The 13,961-nt window shown below is 35.6% G+C and overlaps 3 protein-coding genes across 9 annotated transcripts; 1 reads left to right on the top strand and 2 right to left on the bottom strand.

Moving 5' to 3' along the window:
• The first annotated feature begins 1,075 nt into the window (after positions 1-1,075).
• Positions 1,076-1,525, top strand: LOC148788238 (uncharacterized). Its single transcript, XM_088879630.1, has one exon. The coding sequence runs from the start codon at positions 1,076-1,078 to the stop codon at positions 1,523-1,525; it is 450 nt and encodes a 149-aa protein (XP_088735756.1).
• Positions 1,526-3,488: 1,963 nt separating this feature from the next.
• On the bottom strand, positions 3,489-7,125 carry LOC105160058 (F-box protein At2g32560). 4 transcript variants are annotated; one of them, XM_088879399.1, is made up of 7 exons: positions 6,846-7,125; positions 6,522-6,736; positions 5,623-6,399; positions 5,443-5,522; positions 5,190-5,362; positions 4,620-4,694; positions 3,489-3,892 (listed from the first exon to the last, which is right to left on the bottom strand). In XM_088879399.1, the coding sequence occupies exons 3-7, from the start codon at positions 6,310-6,312 to the stop codon at positions 3,705-3,707; spliced, it is 1,206 nt and encodes a 401-aa protein (XP_088735525.1). In that variant the 5' UTR covers positions 6,313-6,399; positions 6,522-6,736; positions 6,846-7,125; the 3' UTR covers positions 3,489-3,704. The 4 variants fall into 4 exon arrangements, with proteins under 4 accessions (XP_088735525.1, XP_088735524.1, XP_088735526.1 ...); XM_088879398.1 differs by having other exon boundaries at positions 6,522-7,125; XM_088879400.1 differs by having other exon boundaries at positions 5,623-6,359; positions 6,522-7,125.
• A 1,978-nt stretch (positions 7,126-9,103) lies between these two features.
• Positions 9,104-13,437, bottom strand: LOC105159918 (pre-mRNA-splicing factor). 4 transcript variants are annotated; one of them, XM_020693368.2, is made up of 7 exons: positions 13,289-13,437; positions 12,935-13,060; positions 11,422-12,237; positions 11,257-11,334; positions 10,716-10,807; positions 9,775-9,843; positions 9,104-9,655 (listed from the first exon to the last, which is right to left on the bottom strand). In XM_020693368.2, exons 2-7 carry the CDS (start codon positions 13,053-13,055, stop codon positions 9,119-9,121), a joined length of 1,713 nt encoding a protein of 570 aa, XP_020549027.1. In that variant the 5' UTR covers positions 13,056-13,060; positions 13,289-13,437; the 3' UTR covers positions 9,104-9,118. The 4 variants fall into 4 exon arrangements, with proteins under 4 accessions (XP_020549027.1, XP_020549028.1, XP_020549029.1 ...); XM_020693369.2 differs by having other exon boundaries at positions 12,935-13,056; XM_011077140.3 differs by having other exon boundaries at positions 9,239-9,618.
• Positions 13,438-13,961: the final 524 nt, after the last annotated feature.

Raw genomic sequence — 13,961 nt, 5'->3', positions numbered from 1 at the left:
TTGCAAGGAAACCATTTTGTTATAAGAACTGATCAGAAGAGTTTAAAACATATCTTTATCAGAGAGTGGACTCTATTTCACAACAAAAATGGATCACCAAGTTGTTGGGACTTAGCTATGAAGTCCATTAAAAAAAGGGAATAAAACAGACAACTAATGCTTTATTGAAGTTTGAATATGGGCTAAAAGAAGCCAAATCAAATGCTATCTCAACTCAGATACCTACCTGGGTACAAGGGCTGCAAGAAAGTTACAAGGGAGATATATTATTTTAGCCTATCATCCAGGCTAAAATTGTTGATGCACAAGTCCATCCTAACTATACTTTTGAGTCAGGTGTACTGAGAAAAGGGGGCAAGATATGTTTAGGGGATCAAGGAGAAGTCAGAAAATTTATCATCAAGGGGATGCATGACTCAGCACTAAGGGGTTATTCAGGGATTAATGAGACATACCAGAGGGTCAAACTGTTGTTTTATTAGTCAGCACAAAAAGAAGAAGTCAAAGTCCATGTGAAGGAGTGTGAAGTTTGTCAGAGGGCCAAACATGAGAATAATGTTTATCCAGGATTGCTCCAGCCACTACTTGTACCTGAGCAAGCTTGGTCTGTGTGTCTATTCATTGAGGGGTTACCTAACTCAAAAGGTAAAGATTCAATCTTAGTAGTGGTAGATAAGTTGACTAAGTACTGTCACTTTCTCCCCTTCAGACATCTTTATACTGCAGCATCAATTGCCAAGGTTTTCTTTGGTAACATATATAAATTGCATGGTCTTCCAGTGAAATTGTCAGCAACAGGGATAAGGTGTTTACTAGCAAATTTTGGAAGGAACTATGTGCCCTCAACAACCAAAGAACTGGGCACAATGGGTTACTCTAGCTGAATTTTGGTTAGTACCAACTTCCACACAAGGCTCAAGGCTACACCTTTTCAAGCCTTATATGGATATCCTCCTAATCATCTTACTGTAGGCCTCTATTTATAGAATCACCATGCAGATGTGGAGGAACTAATGTATTAGAGGATTAAGGTGTTTTAGTTGCTTAGGATAATCTTCATCAAGCATAATAGAGGATGAAGTTATATGCTTATAAAAATAGGACTGAGAGGGAATTTGATGTTAGGGATGAAGTTTTTCTCAAGCTTCAGCCATACAGACTAACTAGTGTCTCACTCAAAAGACAACTCAAGCTTTCTGCAAAATATTTTGGGCCTTTTAAGTTGACTGAGAAGATTGGTAATGTCGCCTACAAATTAGCCTTACCCCCCGAATCCAAGATGCATCCAGTGTTCCATGTCTGTTTATTGAAGAAAAAGATTGGTGTTAAGTACTTCCCATCTATGAATCTACCTGAGTTTGAGGAAATCTACAAAATCTATCCTGTTGCCATCGTTGCAAGGAGACTAATTCCCAAAAATAATGCCAGGGTGCTTCTGATTCAGTGGTCGCACTCTTCACTAGAACAAACAACTTGGGAGGATTATCATGTTGTAGCTGCAAAGTTCCCTAATTTTGATCCTTAGGGATAAGGAAGGAAAAAAAAAGAGCGAGGATATCACAACTTCAAGGCTAAGTGCGGTTTTTCAAAATGACTGTTCGATCCAAAGGGAGTAACTAGGACCGTCGGATGGTGGGCATTGGGGATGATTTAAAATCAACAACCCAAAACAATGGCTTTCGTGGGAAATTAGGCACAATTCACAGAGAGAAATTGGGGAAAGAAAAAGGGCTAACTTGGGGACCAACTGCTTGGATGTCAACGTGCCACGTCAAGAACTGCACCAGGGTCAGGCGCCACCTTTGGGAACTAAAGATTGCCCAAGAAATCAGCAAAAGAGAAAGTGTAAACCTGGAGATAGTAAAGTGTGTGTCTTATTCAATTAAAAAATGATGTAAATTTTTGTCTCAGTTCTTCTTTTAGCTTGTTTGGGAAATGACCGTTGTTAAAGAGCTCCAAGGCTCCTCCGTTGAAAACTAATGAATTGTTGTGCAAGTTTTTTCAGTTTTCTCTGATTCCCTGTTCTCTGTTTCTTCTCTCTCACCCCATTCTTGCTAAACAGTCACATCATTAACGTAAAAATAGTTTGAATTCTTATATAATTTGTTGATTTATATATGATTTAAATTTTTAATTTAATAATTCAATTCGGAGAATGGTATACAAATCATTATTATTTCAGTATTGAAAAAATAATTAAATAAAATTAGGAATATTTATATGCACACCTCCAAACCTATGGTCTATTTACATAGACAATCCATGTCTTTTGAAAAATTATACATAGACCCATAAAAGATATTAATATTATTTTCACAAACCACTCCTATTTTAAAAATACACATACATCTTCAAAAACGTCGATAATATTACACAAACTATCCTTATTTTTTTTGTTGTTATGGATGATAATTATGCAAATAGCATGAATGATTTATGTAAATAAACTATAAATTAGGATGTAGATATAATTTTCTCTAGATTTTATCATTCACCTGAGTTAATATTTGTGACACTTTATAAAATTATTTTGGTAAGAGTTTAAATTAATTTTACGAATCAATATAATGTATGGAATAAATTCTAGTAATTGACTTACACTTATATAGACCAAAAATAAAATTAAAAACTAATTTCTCTATCTAGAGTTATTTACAAAAATATTAGAAGTATTATCTTACGTATTATTCAACTTTTATTTTTGTTAACTCAAAAAGAGAAGTCCAATTTACAAACATTTAAAATGGCTTAATTCCAATAGAATTTTAATATAATTGGGCCGTAACACGTATCTGTAACTGGGCTAGACCCAATTATTTACTCAGTTGATCCAATTTCACTAGCAGTTGGACAATATTGGGCCTCAGAGGGAAGCCCAATTGGCTGTGGGCAATTTCGTCTACTCCATTAACCTTGTATCCAATTCCATGCAAATACCTCTAATGCCCTCTCGTCCAATCTCGTTTAACTTCAAAGTTCGGAAGGAATTTGTTATATTAATACTGATAACGATATAACCTAATTTGATCATTATATCTCATCCAACATACAGAAATTAAGACCCAATCTTCATTAAATCGAACATTATCACCCAACCATTATTAGTCTTCAACACATCTATACAAATTAGCGGATTTTTCACATCTTCTCTGAAATTCGAACTTATCTATACTATTATAAAAAATAAAAAAAAAATATTTTCATACCAATTTTTTAATATTCAAATTTACCCTTTTAACTTATTCCTTCCATTCAACGAAATTTGGCCGTGATAATAATTTCAACGCTTTTTAATGAATTCACTAAAACACACTCAAACTTCCTCAACTTTTGGCTCTTTTATTATTTTTTATACCACTAACCCATAATTAATAACCAACTTATTAATAAAAAATACTAATTATTTATAATTTTTGAATATTTTTACATACACATCGAGTGTGTCGTCTACACGGACATAGCCCACTATTGAGTACAATATTCCACGCTACGTCCCATCTCATAACGTCTTATTTCTTTCAGAAAAAAGTCAAAAGAGGATTTGGACAAAAAACAAAGTTGTTATTCCTCTCTTCCATTCTACAAATCAGTGAGGAAACAAGACAGGCAGGTTCAAAAGAACTACCAGCATCAAGATGCACAAAAAAGAAGAGCAAAGCCTGATTCCTATTTACAATTTCAAAAGGTTCCCAAAGATTGTAAAGCTATTCCAAAGTCCTGTTTGGCCAGAGATGTTTCCATTTTCGGATTTCTTCTTTCTTGTAGAGTTTCCTGATTCCACCGTAGAAACCATCTACTTCATTTCCCTCCTCTCTGTGGTCCTTCCTGCTGATCATGGCTTTCCTCCACCGCGATTCCCGGCTGTACTGCTTGAACTCCAGAATCACCGTATCTGTAGACATCAAAATCGTCGTCATGGGAAGCAATCAATGCCAACTTAACAACGAATGGATACTCATGTTTTATACTACAAATTCGTTCCAAAGGAACGTGAAACGTGTCTCGATTGGAGTTGGAGCAAATTTCTCAAAATCTGACAAGTTTTCTGTAATATACTTACTCATAACACTACATTTGAATTAATGGATTTAGATTTGATGGGAAGGATTTGAGAAAAATGATTACGAATGACATCGTATCAGAAAATTTTCAAAAAACCCATCAATATTAAAAAACATAACTAAAAACTAGAGTTGAAACATTTGAAATACTTTAAATGGTTAATTACACTTAGCCCCCTTTAAAAATGAGAAATTAGACTTTCGTCCTAAGAAGTTTTAAAAATTACACTTACACTCCTTCCGAAAAATCTCCGTTTATACCTGACCCTCTTCGTTTACAATTCTAATCCTTTATTTAACATTGTTATGTATATTTTTGTACTTATAAAGGAACGTGAAACGTGTCCTGAGTGGAGCTGGAGCAAATTTCTCAAAGTTGAAAAGTTTTCGTTGATATACTCGTCAGACTACATATGAATAAATTTGTATCTGAGGGAAAGAATTTGAGAAAAAAAATTATAAACGACATCGTATTAAAAAAGTTGAAATTCATCAATATTCAAAAAAAAAAAAAGAAAAACACATGAAAAGGAGTTGGATGAGGAGAAATAAGCCTACCACTGATGTGACAATAGCAATTGAATTCATTGGCATTGCAGGAGTCCAGATGGCCAACAACCCCATACCACCAACCTGTGATGTTAAGAGAAAAATGCAAATGCTCCATTAATGAGTGCAGGTGAGATGTCTCATTCCAAATCCTTTTAATTGAGATCTCTGCTGCCTCTTCATCAAGAGGCCTCTTTTTATTGCTTTCTGTTAGGGGAGTTCTATGAGTAAAGATTTTGATTTAATTCTCAAATAGTTATTTCATAATATAAAATAGTGGAATCAAGAATAGGTGGAGCTACCCTTTTGAGGTTTTTTCTTTTTTAAAAAGAGGATCGAAGCTGATTTTCCAACTTTGTCCTAAACTCAAACCCGTGAATTATCTTTCACAGTATAGGAGTTCGAGTACCCTTATTTTCGTTTGAATTAAAATGTAATTTTTGTTATATATTTCTTGATCTCTCTCTCTCACCACACACAACACAAGAACAGCCACATATTTGTATACTTGTGGTGCAAAAAATTTCAAGATTATTCATCAAATAGTGGCCCATATCGAAGAAGAACAAGTAAACATACCATATGGGAACTCTTTGTTTTTTGTCCACTGAATTTCAATGTGATCATCAGGTTTGAGTTCATGTAAACAGTCAGAGATATGGAGAACATTTGCAGGAGTATCAACAGATGGTGCCCTTATTCTATCCCACTCTATCCCTTCCTCTATCATACTCCTCCCCTGCGCTGGATACCTGCAAAAACATCAATTTCAAGAATCCAAAGGGATAAAAGTGGACTTAACAGGCATGAAAAGGGCAATATTCAGCCATACCTTGCAACAAAATTGTCTGCAATTGAATCATAGCTTAGTTGAGCATCATAACATGAAAGCATAAATCCCACATTCCCATTCTGCACATTAATCAAGAACAAGAACTAACTATCATGAACAACAATTGCTTTTCTGCAGAAATCAAGAATGTTTCATTGTATTATCATCCAAGAAAATTACCCCCCGGTTGAAAACTTGAGCTGGGAACCAAAATTTGCCAGATTCAAGAGCCAGGTAGCAGGACATGACTGAATTTGGTGGTAATGGACATCTTGAACTGCTTTTACTGCTCTCCTTCAACTCTGATTTATGCTTTAAAAACTCCAACGGGCCGGAGAACAGACGGAATTTGCTTCTTTTTGCTGTGGAGTGGAGGAACTTGGGATCCATTTTTGAGGCAATTTGTCGGCATTGCCATTCTTTGTAGGCTGCTTCACCAATAACTCCACCCCATTTCTGCTTAAGGCGTTTCTCCCATAGATGGTCACTAGCGCACGTCTCTCTCAAATAACTGCAAACCCCTGCCATGCTACACAAGTCTGCAGGTGAAAGCTTCTCAAGAATGCAGTCCAAGACTAAATCAGGCAGATCCAGTAAAGAAATCCCATCTTTCTCCTCCTCAACCTGATTCAAATTCTCAAATCTTGCACTCAAGAATCTCTTGATCGATGGGAAAGCTTTTGGGACTTGAGAAACACTGATGAATATTTTTCTTTTTCTACCCATCAACACAGAGAATCTGTGAAATAATTCAAAGGAAATCCGGGGAAATGCCCATATTCTGAACTCAATCTCTGATGTGGGGTGTGGCTTGATAAATGACTGAGAAAGCAGCAGAAAAGACAGGCAAGAAACCAAGAAAAACAGCATTGCGATAAAGAACTGCTGCTTGTGAGAACTGATTGTTGATGAAAGTTCTGAGCCAAGAGAGATGTCAGAGATTAGAAGGAGAAACAGCTGCAGAAGCAAGAAATGCTGGTTTTCAGCTGTATTTATGCATGGAAAAGCAAGAAACAAAAGAGTAACTTTCTACTGTATATATATATAAACTGGGGATGCAACAAAGATGTTCTAATCACCTGAAAGTCAAGTTTCTTTGTATTTTGATCCGCACAAGTTAATCTTTTTGAAAGAAAGGGACACTTGGTAGACAACGCAACCGACAATGTTCGATTGTTGGGAGTTACAACGCCCACAACAAGAAAACCAATGTTCCTAAAGCTTTCTCCTTAAATGGTGTGGCCTCTACATGCATTGAATGCCACCATAGTGGGAGAAAACCATCTTCTTTTTGCTGCATTGAACAATGGTAAAAAGGGAAGATAATGCTTCAAGAACAGTTGAATTTACACTAAAAAAGAGGAATAAAAATCTAGAAAGAGCCGTTTCCTTCAGAGAGTTACCATATGTAGGACAAATCCACTTTGGTAAAAACAATGTGGGCTATCTTTGTGAACATCAAAGACAAACTAGGAACAGAAACAAAAAACTATCTATGTAATAATCAAGACATCATTTTCCAAAAATAAGACAACATAAAAACAGGGCTACAAGAGTTTTGGAAAAAGATTAGTTGATGAAGAAAAGAAGGGCTATATGGAAAGTGGGCTCTCTCTATTTCATCAGTATGACTGTCAAGACTCAAACGTGTTCAAAGTCTTGGTTGGGATAAAAAGAGCCTAAAACCCTTTATGTTACAGAGCTTGGTGGGTGTCGCAGCTCACCTATTAATGACCACATGTTCACTGCAAAACCATCTGATTTTGCCCAATTTTCAAACCCCCACACCCCCACCCCCAAAACAAAAAAAAAATGAATGAATTTATTCTTCATTTCTGGTAGGATTTGATTACATTTTTGGGCTGCTTACAGCAGAAGGAAATGTAGGCCAACCCATGATACCTAATTTTGCATTAATTTTATCTAATTCTTGAATTGTTCACAGCAAGAACAAACTGATCGAAAATATAATTTATTAGAATTAAATTACTCTAATCAAAATAAATGTTTATACACCCCCTCAAAAAGAAAAGGAAAATAGGCCCCATAGGAATGTGGAAAATTAAATGAAAATCATCATCATTTATTTATTTTGTACAAGTAAATCTTTGAAAGATTTTAATTATCAAAAATTAATATATATTAATTATCAATATCAAATACGTTTAACTATTTAATAACAATTATTATTACACGAAGTCTTATAGGGCTTTATTAGCTACTAGTATTGTTGTGGATATGTGAGCATAATTAATTTTGGTGGCATGGAGGAAATGGCTTTGACTTGTGTAGGATTGCAATTAGGAAGGAAAATGTGAAACTTGATATTACAATAATAGAGCAAAATGGTTATAGGAGGAACTTGAAGCAGTGAGAAACTCATCTCTCTCCTCCTAAGCTACCATTTTTTTCATGTTTCTCCTGCTAATGATTAACTTTGTTATAGCAAAAAAGAAAAAAAAAAGAAAATAAATGTAAATAAATTGCAAAGATCTCCCTTAAAAAAAATTTAATTATAAATATTTTTTTTGAAATTAATAGTCCTCCAACAAATACGCACCCTACAATAAATTGTCTTTATTAGAGGGCCGTCAATTTTAAAAATATTTGTAATTTTTTAAACAACGAAACAACATTTGTAATTATGAGAAATTTAGAAAAATCGATTGTTATTTGTGGGATAACAATGAATAAAGAAGAAGTAGCACAAAATTATCCATCTAATCAATCAAGAATCAACTGCAATTTAACCATTCTTGCCAAGAAACGTGTGAGTGAATATTCTCAATTTGCGGCCTGTCAGTGTCACTAAAACCATTAGTTTAACTACCACGCATGAGACATGAACACGATCGTTCTTGGTTCTTCCACTCATCCTCTCGAAAATTCTACGTGGAAAGTGTGTAGATATGTCCTTGCCTAATCCCCTCTCATACCATACAATACAAACCCTCAATTTTAGTTGTTAGGTATACTCTTCTCCTATATAACTAGTTTGCGGCACATGAACATGTGTGCAATTAATTTAAAATATAAATAATATAATTCGTACTTTTTAAAAATATATGTTTTAATCATATAAATAAAAAAGTATTAAAAATATAGAGGTTTTAAGTAATTATATAGAGAAAGCGGGAAAAGAAAAAGAAACATAGAAATTGAGGAAGAAAGATAATTAGAACTTGAAAAAAGGAGAAAAAAGAACTGCTGAATTTTTTTAAAAAATAAAAAATAATAGTTCATAAAAAAATTAAACACCAAAGAGGTGATCTCCAATAATAATGTGTAGGTTAATGTCATTTAGGTGTTTCTAGTCTCTGCACTCATGGCTCACCCGTGCATAGACCCTTTCGCCATCTACATCTTAGCATCAAGAAGCGTGTGCATGGTTTGATTCTATTTGTGGACTGACTAGAAAACGACCATTAAAATGTTAACAGTATATAATCTCATGCGCATAAGTCAGGGCTAGATATTCAGAATATTGTATAAGTGAGATTAGAAAGTTCTCAGCGTACATAGGTTTTGGTTCTCGGTACCTGAAAACTGATTCTTCTCAAGTATTCTGATTCTGATGGTCACGAATACAAGAGGGCACATCAGAACCATTGGCAGCTCTTGTCATGATATCCATGTGATATCATGTAGACATACCTGATTCGTTAACAGATGAACCCTATTCTACGAGATGTGTCGCAGAACAATGAGCAATTCCAGTGTGAAAAAAACTTGGACCTAAGGACACAAAATAACCAATCCATCCAAAAGGCAAAAAGAAACAACATTTAACAAAAGATTGACAAAAGTAGGCACATAGACTCCTGGAAGACAAGCCAAGTCCTCGAAACACATTAAGTGTGAATAATTTGGAAAACATTGAATATCTAGTAACCTTACAGATCATGACCAAAGACTGGGAGATCCGGACATGATGATCGTTTAACATCTTACAAAATAGTTTTTTCATGCAGTACAACATGATCCCAGAAGATCCCCTGATACAAGCACGAGGGTAGCTAAAGGAAAATCTTAAAGACCGAGCCCAACAGTTCGACCATCTCTCCGACGCAATCCAGCTGTGTATTGCTTCTCCAGCTCCATCTGAAGCTGCTCCCGCTGCTTCTCCACATCGGGATTGTCTGGCTTCTGCTCCATCTTTGCATCGCCCTTCACGCCCTACAATTGGCCATAGGTACCAATGCAACCTCAGACTCTAAAAGAGTGTTAGTATGTGGGATGAAATTCCAATGAAAGAACTGAAAACTGTGATTATCTACATGTTTCGTGCACCATACGATTCGACAGGAAAGCGACAATAGGGAAGGAAATTACCATGAGTTTGTTGAATTTTTCTTGTCGTTCACGGTCACCAAACATTGTTGTATCCCAACGATGAGCAGACTATATGGAGCATCATGTTAAACATACAGAAAAAAGACAGCAGATGGTAAAACACATCTCACAGTAAACTGATAATCTAGAAAGAAACAGCTAATGGTGTTGTCAATATGAGCTTGGTCCTACATGTAAACAAATAATACATTGTGAATCCAAAATTAGAAGTACTTTCTTTCATATTCAATTAATTTGACTATATTCCACTAGCACCAAATGACATACATAGTAGTCAATGGCGGACAGCACATAATGGCGCCAAGGGCTCCTAGAGGCATGGCACACGGCGCGGCGCGTGCATTTTCAAAGGATGGCGCAAATATAAGAAATCATCTATATATTTATATAATTAGTATTATTTGGACTAAATTAATGTATAAGAAGTTAAATAGAACATATAAAACAACAAATTCAACATAACAAAATTTCATATAATTAGAACGACCAATGTTGAACCATTGAAGGATAGCAAAAGTCTAAAGATTCAAATGAATCCTAAATAGTTTATCAAAAAAGAAGAAAGATAAACCGAAGAAGAAGAGGCAGCCGCAGAGGAAGAACCGAAGGATGCAGATTATTTATTTCTGCTGGTTACTCATGCATGCAGAGCAAATTATTTATTTCTGCTGGAATTCCCTTAATTATTAGGGTTTTTTTTTATTTGATGGGCCCAGGCCGCCCAGGCCCTTTTTCACAAAGGTGCGCGAGGCAACACCTGAATGGCGCCCAGGCACGTGCCTCACGCCATGGCGCACCATTGACTACACCGACTACATAGACATGGGATCATTGATAGTTCAAAAAATTAGTTCAGAACAATGGGTCAACAGAAAAACACTCCAGACTGCAAAGGTAAAACGAGCAATGATTTTAAATACCTCTTCGACAGCGGTATTCTTCTTGTTGCCCCACAAAAGCTTCTTCTTTTGATCAGTCGACATATACCCAGTTCCAACTAAATTCCTATTAACTGTATTTTCATCCAAAGATAGAACCAAAGCCAAAGAATTCTATCAGTTCATAGAAAAAACGAGTCATGGCATACTGCATAACAAATCTTGTTAGGCGTGATTTGAACAGTGTCTTTCAACATCAAACTAACAAAACCCATACTTAAGGTAAAAAAGGGCAAATTGAGAAGAACAGACATACAGACAATGCAAACTGAAAACTGCATGTGACAGAAAAACAAAATGCTGCACTTCAGCAAAGAGTAGGGCATAATTTGTCATGTAATATTGTACTCGATTCCCAATAATGAAGTGAAAGATATTAAAGCTAGCACATCATAAAAAGAGCATATTGCGACCAACACGAATTCTTTGCATGTCCAAAGTAAGGTTGGTCTATCTGATGATTAGATGGTTTTCAACTGGAAACAGATATCATCACACTCCACTGAGAAATATATTGGCCCACCTAATTCAGCAGCTTTCATAGCAGCAATTTTTGCAGCATCGATATCAGAATCTTTCACGAAAGCCTGATCAGAGTTGCCTGTTTAAGAAGTCCCATACGATATCAAACCTGGAAAATGAATAATCTAGCAAGTAGCAAGAGCCTGAAGGAGGTAATGAAACATACCTTCTGTACCAGGACCTGTGCTTTCCAGGCTGGAAATCTTTGGCTTCTTAGCAACAGAATCTTGACCTTTGGTGGATACGTCATCAGAATGCTCTTTTGGTTCTGAATTATGTTGATCCTTATATACACCACGATTCTCATGTCTTCTCTTTTCATCAGTTGCAGATCTCTCAGCATCTAGTTCCTTGGCATCTCTCTGAGAAGCTTCTCTCAATCGATGCCCAGAACTATCCCTTCGAGATGATGAATCATTTTGTTGGCCCCGTGACTCTTCATAAGCTGGTGAACGATCAGTTTTATGATCCACAGAACCCTTTCTATAATCTGTCTTTCCATATCGGTCACCTTTATCCTCTCTGTGCCTCTCTCTGTCTCTATCCCTGTCCCTTTCCTCCATGTTAGCATGCCTCCTACCAGATCCTGCTCTATCATACGAATCCTTATCCCTATTTCTATGCCCTGAACCATCCAATTTTGAATGAGAGTATGTATCCACATCATTCACATAATCTCTAGATCGGTGCTCTTTATCCCCCTTAGAATGATCCAAATTATTGTAGTCACGTGAGTCCCGGCCAGAACGATAGGATGGCTTAGAATAACCCCTGTCATAGTCATCCACATGCCTATCACGTCTGCTACGGTCATCATGCCTATGGTAGCTCCTAGATGACTGCCGATCAGAATGTTTATATGATTCACCACTGCGGCCCGACTGGCTCCTACTATCATCCTTTTTTCGCGTATCATCAGCAAGTTTAGAAATATCTTTCTTTGATGGGACTGGACTTGAGCTGCGCTCGCGGCGTGGACTCCCTGAATACATGTAAAAGAAGCTATAGGAGTAAAAGAATAGTTAATTACAATCAACATATAGAAAAGAAACATAACAAGTTATCAACAGTCCAAAAAGAATTCATCTTTTCACGTTCAGTTGTCTTCAAAAAGACAGTTATGATAATTTCTTGCCCATTTGTACAGGCCTATCACTAGCTAAGAAATATAGTTTGTGTAAAACTAAAATTCTAGGTATAATCTAATTAACAGTTGATAATTGAATGGCACAAAAAAAAAACTATTCATGCCATAACAGTAAATCTTGTCTTGATCAACTGTCAACATACATCATTTACAATTTATGAACTTGGTTGTATCGGACTAACTAGGTAAGAAATAGCATGCTTGTCCTACATCACTTTCAATTTGAATGATAAAAAGACGTTAACATTAAAAATACATGTAAAATTGAGGAGGACACCACCTTGAGCACAAATTCAAGCAATATCTAGTAGACAAGTCTACAGGAACCACATATGAAGTATCACACACACACACACGAAAAAAATAAAATAAATCGGAGGGATATGGGCTATTAAGTACAACAACTAATATGGAAAAATCCACAATTGACTCGTAACAGAGCAAAGACATTACACCGGAAATGGAAGTATGATTAGTATTTCTTATAAAAAAATGTTATCAATAACGAATCTCAATTATATCAAGAACTGACCATCAGATGAAGAAGATCCTCCAACAGGAGATCTACGCCTGTACTTCCGGTTAGCCGCATCATTCGAAGGCTTCCGAAATTCCGCCTTCGAGTCCAAACCTTCTCGCGCATTTGAATCCATACTACCTTTTCAAAACCACAAGGAGATAAAAATATAGTCACATAAATAAATAACTACAACGCCATCAAATAAAAGTCAAAATATAAATAATATAACCCACCGGACACACATATAATCGATAATAACAACAGCACAAATCATAAACACATAAATACAATCGCAAACCCATGTATACGTATCTACGCACGAAAAATACAGAAAAGGCGAAAAATATGCATAAATTCAGGAAGAACCTCTGTTTCCTCTTAATCTTTTTCCTTCAATTTAAGTCCTCAATTCGAAGAGTGAAGAACTGTAGAGCTGGTACTACGGGATTAGGGTTCGCAAATTTGTTTGTGCTGAGTGCTTTGAAAAGAAGCTAAAAAGAATAAGACAAGTTCAGATATACGGAAAAAAAAAAAGGCAAGATATTTCTGTTATGGATAAAATTCTTAGGCTTGGGCCGGTGGGCTTCAGGCCCATATCCATACGTTATTTCCAATTTTTATTTTTTTTATATTGATTTTGTATTTTATATCACATAATAAACATCGACCTTGTTTATAAAGTCCGATACGGTCGGATATCACGCTCAATTCAGCCCGGTTGAACGATTACGTACAATTTGGTAAAAATATTATGGGATAATTACTATTTTTTTCACTTAAAATTTGGTGTAATTACATCGAAATCTCTTATAGTTTAAAAAATTATATTTAGTATTTTTGAAATTTACTTTCGTCTAGCAAATAAGTCGCTTCGTTAGTTAAAATCACCAAATTTGTTAATTTTAACAAAAAGAATTTATATTCATTTCCAATTGACTTATTATTGATTTATTGCAAGTCAGACAAATCTTTTTATAACCAAAGTCCTTTCATACGTCTTCACATAATGCATGTGATGAAGTATATCTTCACCGTTATA

The sequence above is a fragment of the Sesamum indicum genome, linkage group LG4 (genome assembly GCF_026168435.1).
Source record: "Sesamum indicum cultivar Baizhima isolate 11 linkage group LG4, ASM2616843v1, whole genome shotgun sequence".
In the NCBI taxonomy this organism is placed as follows: domain Eukaryota; kingdom Viridiplantae; phylum Streptophyta; class Magnoliopsida; order Lamiales; family Pedaliaceae; genus Sesamum; species Sesamum indicum.
The sequence above is the reverse complement of the archived record's forward strand: the minus strand, read 5'-3'. Positions and strand labels throughout refer to the sequence as shown.

Coding starts and splice junctions, on each gene's coding strand:
- LOC148788238 (XM_088879630.1), top strand. CDS start 1,076: ATGAAGTTATATGCTTATAAAAATAGGACTGAGAGGGAATTTGATGTT.
- LOC105160058 (XM_088879398.1), bottom strand. CDS start 6,312: ATGCTGTTTTTCTTGGTTTCTTGCCTGTCTTTTCTGCTGCTTTCTCAG. Junction 5,523..5,622: donor CTCAAGTTTTCAACCGGGGG/GTAATTTTCTTG, acceptor ATTAATGTGCAG/AATGGGAATGTGGGATTTAT. Junction 3,893..4,619: donor TTGCTATTGTCACATCAGTG/GTAGGCTTATTT, acceptor TGATGTCTACAG/ATACGGTGATTCTGGAGTTC.
- LOC105159918 (XM_020693368.2), bottom strand. CDS start 13,055: ATGGATTCAAATGCGCGAGAAGGTTTGGACTCGAAGGCGGAATTTCGG. Junction 11,335..11,421: donor CACAGGTCCTGGTACAGAAG/GTATGTTTCATT, acceptor CTTCTTAAACAG/GCAACTCTGATCAGGCTTTC. Junction 10,808..11,256: donor TATGAAAGCTGCTGAATTAG/GTGGGCCAATAT, acceptor ATGAAAATACAG/TTAATAGGAATTTAGTTGGA.